Source organism: Heptranchias perlo, chromosome 18, assembly GCF_035084215.1.
Source record: "Heptranchias perlo isolate sHepPer1 chromosome 18, sHepPer1.hap1, whole genome shotgun sequence".
NCBI lineage: Eukaryota > Metazoa > Chordata > Chondrichthyes > Hexanchiformes > Hexanchidae > Heptranchias > Heptranchias perlo.
Window position 1 is genome coordinate 1,810,457 of NC_090342.1, and position 23,608 is coordinate 1,834,064.

Here is a 23,608-nt window from a genome sequence, read left to right on the forward strand (position 1 = left end):
CTGAGGTGAATTTCACCCCCAGTATCTTCTACAAAAAGGACGTCTGCATTCTCAAACAGAAATGTTGGTGCTGTGATTACCTGAGGGAGAATGGGTGGATGGGATTTGTACAGTGAGCTAGGAAAAGTGTCATCGACACTGTGACTGTGCGATTGTGTAAAACGGGTGACGAATCAACAGCCTATTGGTTTCAATGGGAATAAAAACGGGGAGAAACGTTAAACAGGCTGCAGGCTCGCCAACACCGATTTTACACTATCGCACAAACTCACAATGACCTCCATAGTGTGCTGTGTGAGGCAAACTCTGCCCATTGAGACAGACATTAACTTTATAACGGATCTTGATGCTCTGATTTCGGATTTATCCTGTAATGAAGAAATGGCACTAAGAACAGTTCTATCCAAACCTCCAGACTCACAGAATTCAAACTGGATAAACCAGCAAACATGAAATACAAGCTCAAATATGACTGAGTTACCTGGGCTCCAAGGGCTGGATTGCTGGGTTTTGGGCCTGCCCTTGGCCTGGGTTTAAATTTAGACACACCTGGTCTAAAACAAATGATTCAAGAATTGTTTTTTTGTGAGGAGTAAAAAATGTTTACAGTGAATCACTGTTGAGTGTAATTTCAAAGAAAAGCAACATTTTTTTATGAAGTGGGCTGTTTTAACTCTGCAATAGGCCCAGTTTTCACAGCTCCCGATCATGGAAAGGAGATTGAGGCCCAAATAAATAGCAGATTGTACAGCAGGATTGATGGGCCAAATGGCCTGAACTCATTCTATGCTTGCTTACCTACAACATAAAATCAAACGATGAACCTTTTAATTACATAGAATTACATAGAATTTCCAGCACAGAAACAGGCCATTCGGCCCAACTGGTCTATCCCGGTGTTCATGCTCCACACGAGCCTCCTCCCTCCCTACTTCATCTCACCCTATCAGTATACCCTTCTATTCCTTTCTCCCTCATGTGTTTATCTAGCTTCCCCTTAAATGCATCTACACTATTCGCCTCAACTACTCCTTGTGGGAGCGAGTTCCACATTCTCACCGCTCTCTGGGTAAAGAAGTTTCTCCTGAATTCTCTATTGGATTTATTAGTGACTATCTTATATTTATGACCCCTAGTTCTGGTCTCCCCCACAAGTGGAAACATCTTCTCTACGTCTACTTTATCAAACCCTTTCATGATCTTAAAGACCTCGATCAGGTCACCCCTCAGTCTTCTCTTACATGTTTTAAAATTATGAGATTCCACTGGCATCTATCTGCAGTCACGGTGAAATGACATGGCAATTAAGGTTGGATTATGAATGAGTTTCACTTTACGATACAATTTATTCTGGGCAAGCATGAGTATAATAAGGCTCTGTCGCCAAGACCAGCCCGCACAAAACTGAGTGAGTGACAGCTTACCGAAACTCGGCGCACTGTGTAATGTCATGTCCCGAATAACTCTCGTCCCAAAGCAGGACCACATCAACAAGAACTGACGGGACACTTTCTTCAGACTCCCAGGCTTTTGTGCTGCTACCTATAAAATAAATATTACACATTTATTAATGGAGGAAGGTGTGTTTGTCTTTGTGAATTATCTCGCAATCAAAAGTGCTTCTTTTCTCCTCTGCAGTACTGAATTATAACTGGCCAAATACTTGATTCAGATTAACTAACAGATCTTCTCATTGCTGTTTGCATGACCTTGTTATTTGCAAAATGACTGTTACACTTGCCTATATTGAAAACAATCCCTGAACTTCAAAGTAATACATTCTATGTGAAGTATTTTAAAACAGTGCTATCTAAATGCAAATTTTTCTTTCTTTCATAGAAATCATAAAATTTACAGCACAGAAGGAGGCCATGCAGTGTGTACCATCCACAGGATGCACTGCAGCAACTCGCCAAGGCTTCTTCGACAGCACCTCCCAAACCCGCGACCTCTATCACCTAGAAGGACGAGAGCAGCAGACACATGGGAACAACACCACCTGCACGTTCCCCTCCAAGTCACACACCATCCCGACTTGGAAATATATCGCCGTTCCTTCATCATCACTGGGTCAAAATCCTGGAACTCCCTTCCTAACAGCACTGTGGGAGAACCTTCATCACACGGACTGCAGCGGTTCAAGAAGGCGGCTCACCACCACCTTCTCAAGGGCAATTAGGGATGGGCAATAAATGCTGGACTCGCCAGCGATGCCCACATTCTGTGAATGAATAAAAAAAAGAGTCAAGCTACGTACAGACCCAGCCAACAAGGGTAGAGGCACAGGTTTGTTCTTGGCCCTCAAGACTGAAGACTGGAAAAGTATTTTTTAGTTCAAAGAGCAATTAGGAACATAGGGACAGGAGAAGGCCATTCAGCCCCTCGAGTCTGATACATAGGGACAGGAGAAGGCCATTCAGCCCCTCGAGTCTGATACATAGGAACAGGAGGAGGCCATTCAGCCCCTCGAGTCTGATACATAGGAACAGGAGGAGGCCATTCAGCCCCTTGAGTCTGTTACATAGGAATAGGGGGAGGCATTCAGCCCCTTGAGTCTGTTACATAGGAACAGGGGGAGGCCATTCAGCCCCTTGAGTCTGTTACATAGGAACAGGGGGAGGCATTCAGCCCCTTGAGCCTGTTCCGCCGTTCAATTAGATCATGACTTACTGAACCTCAACTTCATTTCCCCGTCTATGCTCCACATCCCATAATACCCTTACACAACAAACATCTATCGATCTCAGATTTGAAATTTTCAATTGACCCCCAGCCTCAGCTTTTTGGGGGAGAGAGTTCCAGATTTCCACTCCCCTTTGTGTGAAGAAGTGCTTCCTGACATCACCCCTGAACGACCCGGCTCTAATTTTAAGGTTCTGCCCCCTTGTTCTGGACTCTCCCACCAGAGGAAATAGTTTCTCTCTATCCACCCTATCAAATCCTTTAATCATCTTAAACACCTCAATTAGATCACCCCTTAATCTTCTAAACTCGTGGGAATACGAGCCCGGTCTGTGCAACCTCGCCTCATAATTTAACCCTTTAGCCGCCCGGTATCATTCTGGTGAATCTGCACCCCACCCCCTCCAAGCCCAGAGCTGAACCCAGTCTCCAGATTCAAATTCTGAATTTGAAAAATATTTTAAAGAGATTACTAATATTCACCTGTACAAAGTCTAATCTGCCATCATTTGACAGGACTTACAAAGCAATCTGGGAGATAGAATCAGCAATTCCCAATGTAAGAAAGTCCCAAATGGGTTATAAATGTTCTCACAAATAACACCTACTTCCTCTGCCGTATATATTTTCTTGAATGAATTTATTGTACAATTTAAGGTGCTGACAAACAAATGATATGTAATAATATCTAAAGAGATAAAATCCACATAGATTTGCATCGCACTATTATTTGCTGTCTGGTGTGTCATAGAGTCATAGAGTTATACAGCACGGATAGAGGCCCTTCGGCCCATCGTGCCAGGATGAGGGGTATCAGTTTGGAGAGTGGAATATTGACTGATTTTCCCACTTTTTCCACCTTTCTCATCATCAAACAATCGAAGGTCAAGGTCAAGGGTCAAGGTCAAGTACAGATCAGTGGGATGCAGAGTGAAGCTCCTGTACTGGTCCAGCGATCTGACGAAACCCAGCTCCAGAACTCAGAATGTACTTGCTTTATTTCGTGTCAACTGTAGACAATTTTACAAGTGTCAAAGGCTCGAATTCTGTGCAAATGTTGAAGATTCAGAGTAGAGTAAACCTTATTTATGATGTCATTGGGAGGCTTGTGTGAAGTTACAGAAGTGATTCTAACATCATAGAGTATTATTTACTGATTGTATAATAAAAATATACTTATTTATCTGTCTACAGAGACTTGAGCACAATATCCAGGCTGACACTCCCAGCGCAATACTGAGGGAGCACTGCACTGTCGGAGGGTCAGTACTGAGGGAGCGCTGCACTGTCGGAGGGTCAGTACTGAGGGAGGGCCGCACTGTCGGAGGGTCAGTACTGAGGGAGCACTGCACTGTCGGAGGGTCAGTACTGAGGGAGTGCTGCACTGTCGGAGGGTCAGTACTGAGGGAGGGCCGCACTGTCGGAGGGTCAGTACTGAGGGAGTGCCGCACTGTCGGAGGGTCAGTACTGAGGGAGGGCCGCACTGTCGGAGGGTCAGTACTGAGGGAGGGCCGCACTGTCGGAGGGTCAGTGCTGAGGGAGCGCTGCACTGTCGGAGGGTCAGTACTGAGGGAGTGCTGCACTGTCGGAGGGTCAGTACTGAGGGAGGGCCGCACTGTCGGAGGGTCAGTACTGAGGGAGCGCTGCACTGTCGGAGGGTCAGTACTGAGGGAGCGCTGCACTGTCGGAGGGTCAGTACTGAGGGAGGGCCGCACTGTCGGAGGGTCAGTACTGAGGGAGTGCTGCACTGTCGGAGGGTCAGTACTGAGGGAGGGCCGCACTGTCGGAGGGTCAGTACTGAGGGAGGGCCGCACTGTCGGAGGGTCAGTGCTGAGGGAGCGCTGCACTGTCGGAGGGTCAGTACTGAGGGAGTGCTGCACTGTCGGAGGGTCAGTACTGAGGGAGCGCTGCACTGTCGGAGGGTCAGTACTGAGGGAGGGCCGCACTGTCGGAGGGTCAGTACTGAGGGAGTGCTGCACTGTCGGAGGGTCAGTACTGAGGGAGGGCCGCACTGTCGGAGGGTCAGTACTGAGGGAGGGCCGCACTGTCGGAGGGTCAGTGCTGAGGGAGCGCTGCACTGTCGGAGGGTCAGTACTGAGGGAGTGCTGCACTGTCGGAGGGTCAGTACTGAGGGAGGGCCGCACTGTCGGAGGGTCAGTACTGAGGGAGCGCTGCACTGTCGGAGGGTCAGTACTGAGGGAGCGCTGCACTGTCGGAGGGTCAGTACTGAGGGAGTGCTGCACTGTCGGAGGGTCAGTACTGAGGGAGGGCCGCACTGTCGGAGGGTCAGTACTGAGGGAGCGCCGCACTGTCGGAGGGTCAGTACTGAGGGAGCGCCGCACTGTCGGAGGGTCAGTACTGAGGGAGCGCCGCACTGTCGGAGGGTCAGTACTGAGGGAGCGCTGCACTGTCGGAGGGTCAGTACTGAGGGAGCGCCGCACTGTCGGAGGGTCAGTACTGAGGGAGCGCCGCACTGTCGGAGGTGCTGTCTTTTGGATAAAATGTTAAACCAATGCCCCGTCTGCCCTCTCAGGTGAATGTAAAAGATTTGAAGAAGAGCAGAGGAGTTATTCCCAGTGTCCTGGGCCAATATTTATCCCTCAACCAACATCACTAAAAACAGATTATCTGGTCATTATCACATTGTTGTTTGTGGGATCTTGCTGTGTGCAAATTGGCTGCTGTGTTTCCTACATTACAACAGTGACTACACTTCAGAAAAGTACTTAATTGACTGTAAAGCACTTTGGGGTGTCCTGAGGTCATGAAAGGCGCTCTAGAAATGTAAGTCTTTCTTTCTTTACATACCTGTTGTCTTAACTTTCATTCAATGGTTTTTACTGCACTTTTGATTCTGGGCTGGTGCCCATTGGGAATTGACACCAAACCTGATGTGTAGCAGCTTTAGACTAGGGGCTAAATGCACTGCCTGGTGCGGTACTGAGCAGATCAGAAAGATACATGGGGAATTGGTTATGGCCTGTTTTCAGACATATGACCAACGGACCATACACCCCAACCAGAGGCCTGAAATTGAGCCTCGTGCCTCATTTGCTTAATTTTGCTGAGCTTCCAGCACCTGTCGCGATTCCACGTGCCGTTCTCCCATTTTGTCTGTAGAATGGGCGCAACGAGGTGAAATTTCTACCCCCCCCCCCCCAGGTTCAATAACCATTCCGTGCTGTGCCAGCCGACCTCGGTTGATAGGGAGCACTGCCTTTAACCTGAGTCCCTGGGCTAGGCCGGGGTAAAAGCAGAGAGGCTCCCTGTCCTTGCTCACTATCCATTCGCCCCTGCTGGAAAAAGGGCATCAGATGAGGAACAAACTCAGCACTGGGCTTGACTGGGCTGTTGCTCAGGATGAATGGCCTGTGAAAATTCACTGTCAAGACTGACACAGGAGAAATGACAACAGGGTTGAGATACTAGAAGCCTGCGGTTTTCTGAGGAACTGTACCCCAGTCGGTGTCTTCATGAGAGGGAGAGTGAAGCAGCATTTGGACCATTCCTAAACGGAATCCCCGAGAATTCTTTACAAACTCAGGTTTGTACTATTTAGTCAGGAACTTTCATCCATCTGCTCTTGGATTAGGGAGAGAGGGTCTACCAACCTTGACAACACATCTGTCCACCATGGAATCCAGCCATTCAATGTAGGACTCAGTGGGTGACTGCTCCTCCAAAAGATGATCAAATTCCTGATACACTATCGAGACAAAAAGGTGCAACATCGACAAGTAAGCTCTGGTGATGGCAAAGGCACAGAAACATCAGTTTCAATTACATGGATGGCTGGGCAGCACACACACTGCAGTGGGAGATCCGCCTCACTGCAGATACAAAGGGGGCGGAAATCCATCTGGGTCCAGACTCGTCGCTGCGCAGACAGTACCCAACCCCAACTGGGAGGCCTGAGGCGGCCCGAGATTGGGCATCTGCCCTCTCAGGTGGATGTGAAAGATTCCATGGCACTCTTTCGAAAGAGAGCAGGGGAGTTCGCCCACAAATTTGCCGTCGCATTTATTTATTCCTCAACCATCATCACTAAAACTGATTATCTGGTCATTATCACATTGCTGTTTGTGGGATCTTGCTGTGCGCAAATTGGCTGCTGTGTTTCCTACATTAGAACAGTGACTGCACTTCAAAAACTATTTCATTGGCTAACACCTCTGTTAAAATAACAGACAAAGTAACGTCATAGAACCGTAAAGCACCAAAGGAGGCCACTCGGCCCATCATGCCTGTGCCAGATACAAAGAAATTTGACACTTGCACGCCAATAACTAAGCTATGGAAAACCATTTTATCTTTTACTAACTGTTAGCAAACCTTTGAAATATGGACATTTGCTGCAGTGCGTTTGGAGAAATGATCAGGGACAATGGCTGCTCGTTAATGCTGATATGATATTTTAAGTCTATGTAAAGAGGTTTTAAAAGAGAATGTTTAAATGTTCAAACCACGGGGAGGGGAGAATCATAGAATCATAGAAGTTACAACATGGGAGCTATGATTTTCCACCTTGTGCTTAATCCATTCTTACATTTTATGATGAGTTTCCTGTGCTCCTCCCGAGAATTCTCCATGGTGTACAGGGTCTGTTTGGTGATGCTGTTCAGATCCACATTTCTCCAGTCCTCCAACATCTGGAAAGTTATATCGGCACTGTGGATCACTGCCCGCGATGCCTGCAAGGGTCAAAGGTCAGCCTTCTTCAGTCAGAAATAGAACTGTCTCCACACCAGCTCATGCTTTTAATAACGTTCTCCCCTCTGCCCATTGGACCATTTCCACGGGTGGAAGCGTGGACGGGTGACGTGTTTCCTGGCCTCTGCCTGTAACTGGGCCTTCAGAAAACACGTAAGAGATGACTGCTCTGACTTTCCTTTTTATTTGTTCTTGGGATGTGGGCATTGCTGGCAATATATCGTTAGTGCCCCTTGAGAAGGTGGTGGTGAGCCTTCCCCTGCAAACACTGCAGTCCGTGTGGTGATGGTGCTCCCATGATGGTGTTAGGGAGGGAATTCCAGGATTGTGATGGAGGAATGGCGATATATGATCATTTATCTCAAGGCAGTTTGTGGGATCTTGCTGTGCACAAATTTGCTGTCGCGTTTCCTACATTACAACAGTGACTACTCTTCAAAAGTATTTGATTGGCTGTAAAGTGTTTTGGGACGTCCTGAGGTCATGAAAGGCGCTTTAGAAAAGCAAATCCTTTCTTTCATTTGTATTTGTCCAAGTCAGGACAGAGTGTGACTTGCAGGAGACGCCTCATGTGACTTTCCCCCACCCTCTGTTGGGAAATGCCTCGTTTGTCCATGAGAGTCCAACTGGGATTAGGAACTCTGCGACTGGGGGATATCCCATTCCCCCGCCCCCCCCACTCCCGTACCGCTGACACAATGGGCTCGATTTTCACACCCCCGAGCAGGTGCCTTCGTGGCGGGGGGTGGGGGCTGCGAAAATCGGGGATTCCCGGGGTGGGTCCGGAGCCCGGATCCAACCCGCCCACTTCCGGGTTCCCCAGTGACGCGCTGACATGTGCGCGCAGCCCCCACACGCGGGACTCCCGCCGGCAATTAAAACCAGCGAGGTGCCACTTAAGGTAATTATTTAGGTATTTCAGGTCATTTACAGACCTGATTAACATGATATTTTAGGAGGGGTGGGATTTTGCAAACAACTGAGACTGTTTCCGGTACTGGGGGAAACACTCCCAGTTCAAATGGACGTGTTGCAGACATCAGCCTGTGGCAGCTGCAAAGGTCCATTTGACAGGTGGTGGGGGGAGACCCTCACTCATTGCAGGAGGCCACTCTGTCACTTGGGACAAAGTTTGTCCTCCACCACCCTCCTCCTAACAACAAAATTCACCAACTTGCACACTTACCCCGGGGTCCAGAGACATGTACCTACCTTGCGGACCCCCTCAGATGTACATCTTCCGGATGGGGGCCGCCGTAGCTGCAGTCATGACCTCCTCGGAGGGCGAACAGCATCACCAGCCTCGCCGTCCACCTCTGACACGTGGAGCTCCACAACACAGTGCTGTGACACATCCACCTGTACAGCAGGAGGGAGGGCAACCGCAGAGAGAGATGCATCGCAGAGGGCACTACCCTCGCCACAGGGTCCACAGACCGAGGCTCAGCTTCCTGGACCTCTCTGAGCAGCAGTGCACACGGAGGCGCAGAGTCACTCGACATGTAGTCGTGGACATCTGCAGCCTCCTTCATGCCGAGCTGCTCCCGGCTGGCCCGAGCACCATCTTCTTACCTGTCGCTGTCAAAGTCACCACTGCCCTCAACAACTTCTCCTCCGCATCCTTCCAGGGTGCAACCGGGGACATCACCGACATCTCCACAAAAGAGCCCTGCAAATACACCTACACCACTCTGCAGTGACACAATGGGTGGCATCAGATGTGGGTCTTCATAGTGATCGTCAGGAAAGGGCATTATTGCACAAACCAGACAAGATTCGCAAAGACGTGGCAGTAGTGGTGCCAATATAATATGTAATGTGAGTTGATCAGAAATTCAATATAAGTAACACCCATGACAAACCCTCAAACACCCTTGTGCATCCCCTTCATGCTCACGACACGTTTGCCTTACGCTGCCTACTGCACATATGTGATGCATGCCCTGTGGCTGCAGCACAGGTAGTGGCAGGTTGAGTGAGGCTGGCCGTGAAAGAGATGCACGAGAGGGTGAGTATGAGATAGAGCCATGAGATTGTATGAGGATTGGGTTGCGTGTTAGTGGCGGGATGAGTACTGGCGAGGTGAGTAAGTGCAGGTAAGATGAGGATGAGGTTTGAGTGGGTATGAGGGGTGATGTGACAGAGTAGTGTTGGCAGTGCAGAAGGAGATGTGGGGTGGGGGCGATGATGTGGCAGATGGAGTGTAGGGGAATGAGTAAGTGTACTCACTTTGGCTGACCTACTTAGGTCATTGCAGTGCCTCCTGCACTGTGTGCAGGTGGGCGATATGTTGGTGGTGCTGGTGACCTCCTCTGCCACCCCGAGCCAGGCCTTCCTGGTGGCAGAGGCAGGCCGCTTCCTCCCGCCCGCCGGGGGGAAGATCTCTGTCCTCCCCCTCCTCCTCACCCCATCCAATGATACCTGGAGTGAGGCATCATTAAACTGGGAGCAGCCTTCCCCCTGGGCTGCTCCATGCTGTAATTTTTCCTATTTCTTGCAGCATCAGTCAGTGGAGGACTGCCCCTTTAAATAGAGCTCCTCCAGCTGACAGACCTTACTGTGCATGCGCAGCCCGCCCGCCGCGCAGATCAGCAGCGGGGAACCCGGAAGCACAGGTAAGTGGATCCAATTAGCCTGTAATTCCGTGCGGAGCAGACTGATTTCACCGGGCACGTTACCCACGCGCCCAGTCGACCCCCCGCTGAGAACCCGCCGCCCTGCGAATATCGGGCCCAATGTGAGTACGGTACGCACTATCTACAGGACGCGGTACAGCAGCTCACCAAGGTTCAAGAGCACCTCCCAGCCCCACAACCGCCGAGAAGGACAAGAGCAGCAAGTTCATGGGGAACACCATCACCTCCAACTCACACACCATCCCGACCTGGACATTTATCACCGTTCCTTCAGCATTGCTGGAACTCCCCACCCAACACTATTGTGGGAAAACCTTCACCACGTGGACTGCAGTGGTTCAAGAAGGAGGCTCACCACCACCTTCACAGGGCAACTGGGGAGGGGCAATAACTGTGGCCTCGCCAGCAACACCCACATCCCCAGAATGAATAGAATAAATGCTGAGTGTTATCGAAAATTAAAGGTATGTAATTCAGAATCAACGAGACGAATTCCTGGTTTTGAACAGGATGTATTAGTGGGTTTTGATCATTACATTCTCAAGGCGAAAATCTTAAATTTTTCTTGATGAATTCTAGAACAGATTCAAATCTCAGCGTGAGATACCACCATCCAGAATATAGAACCTGCCTCTTTAGAGTGCATTTAACATAATAGAGTGTCCAAAAGTGATTCACAGGGGCAAAGCCAGACAATGAGCAGTGATAGGAGACGGGTTAGGGGCAGGTGACCAAAGAGGAAGGTTTGTGTGGAGGCCCAGGAAGGAGGAGAGGAAGTTAGTAAAGGGGCAGGAATTGTGGGAGAACATTCCAGCGTGTGGAGCCAAGATGGCGGAACGCTGCGTAACTGAAGATGGAGCAAAGAAAGGGGTGGATGCAAAGGGGGCGAAAGTGGGAAAGGTGGAGAGTGTGCAGTGCTACTTATGGCTGGAGCAGGTTGCAGAGGTAGGGATGGACATCACCATGAAGGGCAGTGTAGTGGTTATGTTACTAGAATAGTAATCCAGAGGCCTGGACTAATAATCCCGAGAGCCAAGGGCGGTGGGAGCAGATTCAATACTAACTTTCAAAAAGGAATTGGATAAATACTTGAAAAGGAGAAATCTGCTCTGGGGAAAGGGCAGGGGAGTGGGACTAATTGGATCGCTCTTTCAAAGAGCCAGCACAGGCACGATGGCCTGAATGGCCTCCTTCTGTGCTGTAACATTTTATGATTCTATGAACTGGGTTCAAATCCCACCCTGGGCAGTTTGAGAATTTGAATTCAGTTTAAAAAACCTGGGGATAAAAAGCTGGTCTCAGTAAAAGTGACCGTGAAGCTGTCAGATTGTCGTAAAAACCCAACTGGTTCACTAATGTCCCTTTAGGGAAGGAAACCTGCCGTCCTTACCCGGTCTGGGCCTATATGTGACTCCAGTCCCACACTAATGTGGTTGATTGTTAACTCTTACTCTGAAGTGGCCTTGCATGGTACTCAGTTGTACCATCACTCCAAGGCAACTAGAGATGAGCAATAAATACTGGCCTTGCCAGCGACACCCACATCCCGAAAATGCATAAATAATAAAAGTAAAATAATTTGTAGATGAGAACCAGGATTTTGAATTTGAAGCTTTGGGGGATGAGGACCCAATAAAGTTTTGTCAAGGGCAGGGGTGAAAGGGGAGTGAGACTTAGGGTGAGGTCAGATGTGGGCAGAGGTGCTTTGAGTGAGTTTCGGTTCATTTGGCCAAAATACCCACACTTCCCACCATAAAATAGTTCATCTGAAAATGTTTTAACTACTTGTATAAAAAAATAAAAACCTGAAATAAAAACAGAAAATGCTGGAAATACTCAGCAGGTCAGTCAGCGTCTGTGAAAAGTGAAGACGGGTTAATGTTTCGGGTGGATTTCGACTGAATTACTCACCTGGCAGAGGTGATTTAACGAGGTTTGTCGTCTGAGAACCTGTGAAAATCTTCTTGCCACTGAAAAGTAAACACAAAGAGACTCCAGATAAATAAATAACTGATACAAGTGTAAAATTCCAATGGATCTCCCGCCGTTCCCTGCTGGCCCATTGCAAAACATCTCTTTAATTATCCATTCCACAATATTCAGCAAACTGAAGTGACCGATTGCCAATTGTCACCCAGAGGTAGCAGCCCTGTTACAAACACAATGGCGTAACTCAGGGGGTAAGATTAATACCCACTTGTGAACTCCTTAAACTTGAGCTCATCCAAAACTCTGCTGCCCGTATCCTAACTCGTACCAAGTCCTGTTCACCCATCACTCCTGTGCTCGCTGACTCACATCGGCCCCTAGTCGGCAACGCCTCAATTTAAAAATTCTCATCCTTGCTTTAAAATCCCTCCATGGCCTCTCCCCTCCCTACCTCTGTAACCTCCTCCAGCCCTACAACCCTCCAAGGTCTCTGCGCTCCTCCAATTCTTGTGCGTCCCCGATTTCCATCGCTCCACCATTGGCGGCCGTGCCTTCAGCTGCCTGGGCCGTGAGCTCTGGAATTCCCTCCCTAAACCTCTCCACCTCTCTCTCCCTCCTTTAAAACCCTCCTTAAAACCTCCCTCTTTGACTTAATTGTTGTTTACCTGTCCTAATATCTCTCTAAGTGGCTCGGTGTCAAATTTTGTTTGATTTACGCTCCTATGAAGCCCCTTGGGACGTTTTACTACGTTAAAGGCACCGAATAAATCAGGTGGTTGTTGTTGTGCTTCTTGTTGTTGCCCAATCCAGATTGTCACCTCTTTCATATCGCCAAAGGTTTACACTTGGTGAGGCGATGCTTGATATGAATCGTTAATCTGCTTTAGTTCACCGGGAGTGAACAATAGATATGATCAGATTGATGGGCATAATTTTCAACTGGTCAGTAAGTGGTCAATTGGATCACACGCCCATTATAAAACTTGTCCAATTTTCATTCCATTGATTTGAATGGGTTGAATATTGGGACAAGTTCTCTAAGAGACGGGCGGTTCGTTCAATCCTGTTCCTGGCCAGAGGGCGAAGCTGAAAATTACCCCCACTTAATTCAACCAGTATTCCAATCTTTGCACGATGATACAAAATTACGAACACGCCACACTTTCCCACATCAGAGATCTTTTAATTATCCTTCAGCATTTCTAACCTCTTCGCTTCAGTGAAGGCCCTCAAAACTTTACCTTTAACAAACTTGACTGCCCCAGCTGCCTCCTGTTTCAAAAAGCCTCACTCTTCACAGACAGATTGAGATCAAAGGGTTTTCCAATGTATTGGGTGTGAGGCCTTTTTCGATTCGCTAGACAAGCTAACAAATTGCTTATTGTTTAGTTTCTGGGGAAAACAACTTCCATTTAGAATATTAATCGTCTTTTTGTCTAAATGCCTTTTTTTTTTAAACTTGTGAGAATAAATTTTGCTGAAAAAAAGACATTAAAAGTAATTCTCCTTTTCAAATCCTTGTGAAAAAATGGTCGTAAGATCGTGAAATGTTTTAAAGACTCTTGCGGGGAATTTCCTCTCCCATTCTGCTGCCAGAACTTCAGCAAAGGTTTGGCAGAAACACTTTATTTTCGCAATCGGGGTTTTCCCCGAAGTTATGACAACGGAACGGGAGAAGCTCTGAGCAAGTTCCAACCCTCTGTGAAAGAAACCTTTTATTAATTATTCTGTGTTTCTGTTTGAACTGAATTTATAGATTAAAGGCCTGAAATCGACATCTTTGCTAACTCTACTGAAAAAGTAGGTGAGTAAAAATGACAGCCAATAAAGTACTTTTTGAAGTGTAGTCACTGTTGTAATGTAGGAAACGTAGCAGCCAATTTGCGCACAGCAAGATCCCACAAACAGCAATGAGATAAATAGCCTGTTAGTCTGTTTTTAGTGATGGTGGTTGAGAGATAAATATTGGCCCCAGGACACCGGGGAGAACTCTCCTGATTTTCTTCAAATAGTGACCATGGGATCTTTTACGTCCACCTGTGGAGGCAGACGGGGCCTCAGTTTAACGTCTCATCTGAAAGACGGACAGTTGGAGTTACGACAAGAATTATGTCAGAGCAGCTGAGGAATTCGGGGGCGTTATTCCATCAAAGCTCGATGTGACCTCCAGCAGAAAATAATGCACATCAGGGACCCACGATGCTCTCAGTCTGAGACAATCAAAGATAATGCTGCCCTTTGAGGGGGAGGGAGACTGGCCCCTCAGGGATGTGGGTGTCCCCCCCACCTGAACCACGGTTAACGACACCTCTGCACAACTCCAGGATCCCAGCAGAGAACCGCTAGAGGAGGCAGATCAGGATCCTCACTGAGGAGGTCAAGAAACATCAGAGGTGCTTGAACTGGTCGAGGGGGCCTTACACTAGGCCCCAGAGAAGGTCGGCCATACTTTGACACAACTTTGCCTGCAGCTCAGTATTGCCATGGACAGAGGTTTAACCGTGGGTTTGACTGAGGAGTAACTGCAAGATCTGGACGGTTAGGAGGCTGTGATGGTCTAGTGGTTATGTCACTGGACTAGTTAATCCAGAGAACATGAGCTCAAATCCCACTATGGCAGAATTTGATTTGGAAATGAAAAGCTGGTCTCAGTAAAAGTGACCGTGAAGCTGTCGGATTGTTGTAAAAACACAACTGGTTCACTGATGTCCTTTAGGGAAGGAAACCGGCCGTCCTGACCCGGTCTGGGCCAATATGTGACTCTAGTCCCACAACAACGTGGTTGACTCTTAACTCTTACTCTGCAGTGGCCTGGTGAGACACTCAGTTGTATTTCAGCGTTTTCTTGGGGTGGGCAATAAATGCCAGTGTTGGCCACATCTCGAGAATGAAAGAATGCTTCTTGTCAAACCATCCAGGGAAACCAATGCTTGTGAGTCTCACTATCGAGTTCTTGCAGTAAGCCCCCAATTGGATGCTATTATTTGCAAACACAGAACTTATATTTGTTTTACCCGGCTTTATTTTGCATCGAGAGCTACATCTCTTTCATTCTGTTTACTTTTGGATAACTGACATTTTCTTTTCTGGACAATAAGACTGCTAGATATGGTGACAGAGTGTTCATTTTATTTTATGTTTCAGTGTTTGTGTTTAATGAGTTTTGCAGGTGAATGTGACCCTTATAGAATCATAGAATCTTACAGCACAGTGGGAGGCCATTCGGCCCATCGTGCTTGTGCCGGTTCATTGAAAGAGCTGTCCAATTAATCCCACTCCCCCTGCTCTTTCCCCGTAGCCCTGCAAATTTTTCCTTTTCAAGTATTTATCCAGTTCCCTTTTGAAAGTTATTATTGAATCTGCTTCCACCGCCCTTTCAGGCAGCGCATTCCAGATCAGAACAACTCGCTGCGTAAAATTATAATATATAATAAAGTAATAACGTGGCCTTCTGTGTGTTGGCTCCCATGGTTTCCTGCTACAATGGTTCCCCTAGTTGGGGGAGTAGGAAGCCAGCTGACAAGGTGTATGGGACCTGTACCTGTGTTAATGCTGGGTCTCCTTGGCTGTGGGATCATTGCCTTTCACAGGACTCGTTGGATGGGCAGAACTGCCACTGCCATGAGTACCAGCTGCCTGTGGCAGTCCTACTCCACTGATACCATGGCTGTGGGCATCTCCAGATTGTATAAATTTCCCCCAAACTATGTCGATAACATTCTCTTGTAGTTCTTATAGTCTGGCCCCCCAAAGCCTCTATAGCAGCAATGGGGACATTCATGAGAGATGTTTTTCTTGTGCCCGAGGCCTGTGTAACTGTGCTCACTGGTATTGCCACGTGCTCAAGAGCAGACAACCTGTCCTCCCAACATATCACTCGTGCGCTGTGCGAGGAGGCAAGTGAATCGTCACTCTGGTCCTTCGCTGCAGCCAGTTCTCTGATGTCTCCTGTACGAGCTGGCCCCTCATCAAGCACCTCCTCCCCCCACTCCGTTCCATGACCCACATTACACCTCCACAGTCACAGCACGAGCTCATTCTCCCAAAATCTCGGTCTCTGTGCTGCTGCCTGTTATAAGTGAGGGTGTGATGTGATGGTGGGTGCTCCAAAGGATTTTGCTCTTCAAGTTCTGATGGAAGACAACTTCATCCTCCTCGTTCTGTGAAGACAGAAGATGGAATATTATGAGTTATTTAACACACTTATGCGCATTGCCATTACATGCACTACTGTGCACAATCACTGTGTGTGTGCACACATTTGTGCGATTATCGAATATGGTACGTACCACATGTTCTGCTCTCTCCTCCAGTCTCTTCCAAACTTTCTTCCCAAACGATTTACGATTGCCTGCTGATATATGCTTCTATTATATGTGAGTTTTGCCTTTAAACATAAGAGCAGTGAGGATTTCGTTCCTCCAGTACATTCTATCTCCCACGACCCTCTATTTTCACTTCAAGTACCTTACTTACCCATCAGTATAGATTTTTTGTGCATGTCTTTTACTATTGGTGTTTCATGGCGTGCTTATGTCTGTGCTGCAACTTTACGGCAATATTTAGTCATCACCTCAAAGAAAGAAAAGACGAGTTTATATAACACCTTCTCACAGCTCTCAGAAACATCCCAAAACACTTCACACAGAGTGCGTTACATTGTAGGCAAACACGGCAGTCACTTTCCCCACAGCAACATCCCATAATCAGCAAATGAATGAATAGCCAGTTAATCTGTGTTCTATTGAGGGATGACTGTTGGCCAGAACGCTGAGAGAACTGCCTGCTTCTACACCACCAAACAGTGCCTCAACCGAGCAAAAGCAGCTGGAGAGGGCCTGAGTCTGAGGGACAGCACCTCTGACAGTTCAGCTCTCCCTCGGGACTACACTGGAGTAACAGAGCCTGGATTATGTGCTCAAACGGGGCTTGAAGTGAGAGTGCTACTTACTGAGCCAAGCTGAGACTTGGCCCTAGAAGGACAAGAGCAGCAGGCGCATGGGAACAACACCACCTGCACGTTCCCCTCCAAGTCACACACCATCCCGACTTGGAAATATATCGCCGTTCCTTCATCGTCGCTGGGTCAAAATCATGGAACTCCCTTCCTAACAGCACTGTGGGAGAACCTTCACCACACGGACTGCAGCGGTTCAAGAAGGCGGCTCACCACCACCTTCTCAAGGGCAATTAGGGATGGGCAATAAATGCCGGCCTCGCCAGCGACGCCCACATCCCGTGAACGAATAAAAAAAACCCGCTCTTTCCCTAAGGTGTGTAATGGTTTCGGTCACTTCCTGCCCTACTCTTCAAGCTCTTGAGACAACATTCAGCCTTCCTCACCCACCAAGAATATCACCGTGATCACTCCATTACAGCACTGACAGGAGCTGGTAGAACATTGCTCAACGTAACAAGACCTCCCCTTGTTGCCTTTAAGCCAATCACTCTCCACAGCTGCACTTTGGGAGGCTCCTGTTGGTTGAGTTACTGATTGGAAGGACCGACCCCGCGTGCGCTCTGATTGGCCGACATTTCTTTGTTACGGCCAACGAAACCCTTTCGCGCGAATCCCATTTCACAAAGTTCATGGGCTGAGGGCTCAGTGTTGTGTGATAGGCCCTCACACTATTTCTTTGCAAACAGAGGAATTTCAGACATCCAGCAATTAAATGACTGAAGTAAAAGATTTTACAAATTGTTGTTTCAACTGCAATCTAGAGATTTCCTGAATCAGGCCCAATCTTTGTTCAACCACAGTATTTGTTGACAAACTGGTTACGTGTTTATCAACCCAAAACTGTAGTAACAAAAATATATTACATATTACATAGAATTTACAGCACAGAATCAGGCCATTCGGCCCAACTGGTCCATGCTGGTGTTTATGCTCCACACGAGCCTCCTCCCTCCCTACTTCATCTCACTCTATCACCATATCCTTCTATTCCTTTCTCCCTCATGTGTTTATCGAGCTTCCCCTTCAATGTATCTACACTATTCGCCTCAACTACTCCATGTGGGAGCGAGTTCCACATTCTCACCACTCTCTGGGTAAAGAAGTTTCTCCTGAATTTATTAGTGACTCTCTTATATTTATATTGTAGTTACTTAATGTTCTACATTGAATCACTTGTTACAATCAATCACATTGATTGCACAATCTCATAGAAGAAGGGGATGCCACTGGGACCCAGAGCCCAGTGCAGCCCCAAGTCCTGGTAATTTGGACTTTGTAGCCAAGGAATCTCAGCCCTGTGTGCATTTAGATTTCTTATTTGGTTTGGTCAGGCCTGCTTAGCACAGCTGCGTCGTTATTGGAGAGCTCCTCAGTCAAAACCCCTAAGATCTGTCAGTATCAGTTTGAAATACCTGAAAATCGATGGGGACAGGGGGAGAAGCTCATACAGGGCCCCCTCCTGTACAATCCACACAGGGAGAAGCTCATACAGGGCCCCCTCCTGTACAATCCACACAGGGAGAAGCTCATACAGGGCCCCCTCCTGTACAATCCACACAGAGAGAAGCTCATACAGGGCCCCCTCCTGTACAATCCACACAGAGAGAAGCTCATACAGGGCCCCCTCCTGTACAATCCACACAGAGAGAAGCTCATACAGGGCCCCCTCCTGTACAATCCACACAGGGAGAAGCTCATACAGGGCCCCCTCCTGTACAATCCACACAGAGAGAAGCTCATACAGGGCCCCCTCCTGTACAATCCACACAGAGAGAAGCTCATACAGGGCCCCCTCCTGTACAATCCACACAGAGAGAAGCTCATACAGGGCCCCCTCCTGTACAATCCACACAGAGAGAAGCTCAGACAGGGCCCCCTCCTGTACAATCCACACAGAGAGAAGCTCATACAGGGCCCCCTCCTGTACAATCCACACAGAGAGAAGCTCATACAGGGCCCCCTCCTGTACAATCCACACAGAGAGAAGCTCATACAGGGCCCCCTCCTGTACAATCCACACAGAGAGAAGCTCATACAGGGCCCCCTCCTGTACAATCCACACAGGGAGAAGCTCATACAGGGCCCCCTCCTGTACAATCCACACAGAGAGAAGCTCATACAGGGCCCCCTCCTGTACAATCCACACAGAGAGAAGCTCATACAGGGCCCCCTCCTGTACAATCCACACAGAGAGAAGCTCATACAGGGCCCCCTCCTGTACAATCCACACAGGGAGAAGCTTAGAAACACCTGACAGACAATCTAGAGATATAGTTACCAATTGCCAAAGTTCGGCTACACACACCCCACACACACACTACAAACACCCCACACACACTCTACACACACCCCACACACACCCTACAAACACCCCACACACACTACACACACCCTACACACACCCCACACACACACTACAAACACCCCACACACACCCCACACACCCCACACACACCCCACACACACACTACAAACACCCCACACACACCCTACACACACCCCACACACACACTACAAACACCCCACACACACCCCACACACACACTACAAACACCCCACACACACTCTACACACACCCCACACACACTCTACACACACCCCACACACACTCTACACACACTCTACACACACTCTACACACACCCCACACACACACTACAAACACCCCACACACACACTACAAACACCCCACACACACTCTACACACACCCCACACACACACTACAAACACCCCACACACACTCTACACACACCCCACACACACACTACACACACCCCACACACACACTACACACACCCCACACACACTCTAGACACACCCCACACACACCCTACAAACACCCCACACACACTCTACACACACCCCACACACACCCTACAAACACCCCACACACACTCTACACACACCCCACACACACTCTACACACACCCCACACACACTCTACACACACCCCACACACACCCCACACACACTCTACACACACCCCACACACACCCCACACACACTCTACACACACCCCACACACACCCTACACACACCCCACACACACTCTACACACACCCCACACACACACTACAAACACCCCACACACACCCCACACACACTCTACACACACCCCACACACACTCTACACACACCCCACACACACTCTACACACACCCTACACACACACTACACACACCCCACACACACCCCACACACACCCCACACACACACTACAAACACCCCACACACACCCTACACACACCCCACACACACACTACACACACCCTACACACACCCCACACACACTCTACACACACACTACAAACACCCCACACACCCCACACACACTCTACACACACCCCACACACACTCTACACACACCCTACACACACCCCACACACACTCTACACACACCCTACAAACACCCCACACACCCCACACACACTCTACACACACCCTACACACACCCCACACACACCCTACACACACCCCCACACACACCCTACACACACCCCACACACACCCTACAAACACCCCACACACACACTACACACACCCCACACACACACTACACACACCCCACACACACCCTACAAACACCCCACACACACACTACACACACCCCACACACACACTACAAACACCCCACACACACACTACAAACACCCCACACACACCCTACACACACCCCACACACACCCTACACACACCCCACACACACCCTACAAACACCCCACACACACACTACACACACCCCACACACACTCTACACACACCCCACACACACACTACACACACCCCACACACACTCTACACACACCCCACACACACTCTACACACACCCCACACACACTCTACACACACCCCACACACACACTACACACACCCCACACACACTCTACACACACCCCACACACACACTACACACACCCCACACACACACTACACACACCCCACACACACACTACACACACCCCACACACACTCTACACACACCCCACACACACTCTACACACACTCTACACACACCCCACACACACACTACACACACCCCACACACACTCTACACACACCCCACACACACTCTACACACACCCCACACACACTCTACACACACCCCACACACACACTACACACACCCCACACACACCCCACACACACCCCACACACACCCCACACACACTCTACACACACCCCACACACACTCTACACACACCCCACACACACTCTACACACACCCCACACACACACTACACACACCCCACACACACCCCACACACACTCTACACACACTCTACACACACCCCACACACACCCCACACACACACTACACACACCCCACACACACACTACACACACCCCACACACACCCCACACACACTCTACACACACCCCACACACACACTACAAACACCCCACACACACACTACACACACCCCACACACACTCTACACACACCCCACACACACTCTACACACACCCCACACACACACTACAAACACCCCACACACACACTACACACACCCCACACACACTCTACACACACCCCACACACACTCTACACACACCCCACACACACACTACACACACCCCACACACACCCCACACACACTCTACACACACCCCACACACACTCTACACACACCCCACACACACCCCACACACACACTACACACACCCCACACACACACTACACACACCCCACACACACCCCACACACACTCTACACACACCCCACACACACACTACAAACACCCCACACACACACTACACACACCCCACACACACTCTACACACACCCCACACACACTCTACACACACCCCACACACACACTACAAACACCCCACACACACACTACACACACCCCACACACACTCTACACACACCCCACACACACACTACAAACACCCCACACACACACTACACACACCCCACACACACTCTACACACACCCCACACACACTCTACACACACCCCACACACACACTACACACACCCCACACACACTCTACACACACCCCACACACACTCTACACACACCCCACACACACCCTACACACACCCCACACACACCCTACACACACCCCACACACACACTACACACACCCCACACACACTCTACACACACCCCACACACACTCTACACACACCCCACACACACCCCACACACACCCCACACACACACTACACACACCCCACACACACTCTACACACACCCCACACACACTCTACACACACCCCACACACACTCTACACACACCCCACACACACTCTACACACACCCCACACACACCCCACACACACCCCACACACACTCTACACACACCCCACACACACCCCACACACACCCCACACACACCCCACACACACCCCACACACACTCTACACACACCCCACACACACTCTACACACACCCCACACACACCCTACACACACCCCACACACACTCTACACACACCCCACACACACCCCACACACACCCCACACACACTCTACACACACCCCACACACACTCTACAAACACCCCACACACACTCTACACACACCCCACACACACACTACACACACCCCACACACACTCTACACACACCCCACACACACCCCACACACACTCTACACACACCCCACACACACTCTACACACACCCCACACACACTCTACACACACCCCACACACACTCTACACACACCCCACACACACTCTACACACACCCCACACACACTCTACACACACCCCACACACACTCTACAAACACCCCACACACACTCTACACACACCCCACACACACTCTACACACACCCCACACACACTCTACACACACCCCACACACACCCCACACACACCCCACACACACTCTACACACACCCCACACACACCCCACACACACCCCACACACACCCCACACACACCCCACACACACTCTACACACACCCCACACACACTCTACACACACCCCACACACACCCTACACACACCCCACACACACTCTACACACACCCCACACACACCCCACACACACCCCACACACACTCTACACACACCCCACACACACTCTACAAACACCCCACACACACTCTACACACACCCCACACACACACTACACACACCCCACACACACTCTACACACACCCCACACACACCCCACACACACTCTACACACACCCCACACACACTCTACACACACCCCACACACACTCTACACACACCCCACACACACTCTACACACACCCCACACACACTCTACACACACCCCACACACACTCTACACACACCCCACACACACTCTACAAACACCCCACACACACTCTACACACACCCCACACACACTCTACACACACCCCACACACACTCTACACACACCCCACACACACTCTACACACACCCCACACACACTCTACACACACCCCACACACACTCTACACACACCCCACACACCCCACACACACTCTACACACACCCCACACACACTCTACACACACCCCACACACACTCTACACACACCCCACACACCCCACACACACTCTACACACACCCCACACACACACTACACACACCCCACACACACTCTACACACACCCCACACACACTCCACGTTCCTCTAGGAACTTTTTTACACAGAATTACACAGAACCTACGGCATAGAAACAGGCCATTCGGCCCAACTGGTCTAGGCTGGTGTTTATGCTTCACACAAGCCTCCTCCCA

General features: G+C 49.4%; 1 protein-coding gene across 1 annotated transcript in view; it reads right to left on the minus strand.

The window, feature by feature from the left end:
- Positions 1-23,608, minus strand: part of rfx4 (regulatory factor X, 4) — a 166,969-nt gene that overhangs the window by 33,956 nt on the left and 109,405 nt on the right. The window contains exons 18-21 of the mRNA XM_067999991.1: positions 11,940-11,998; positions 7,229-7,373; positions 6,294-6,388; positions 1,425-1,542 (exon numbers count right to left, since the gene is read on the minus strand). Of these exons, the coding sequence (XP_067856092.1) occupies positions 1,425-1,542; positions 6,294-6,388; positions 7,229-7,373; positions 11,940-11,998 (417 nt within the window). The remainder of the gene's footprint in view (positions 1-1,424; positions 1,543-6,293; positions 6,389-7,228; positions 7,374-11,939; positions 11,999-23,608) is intronic.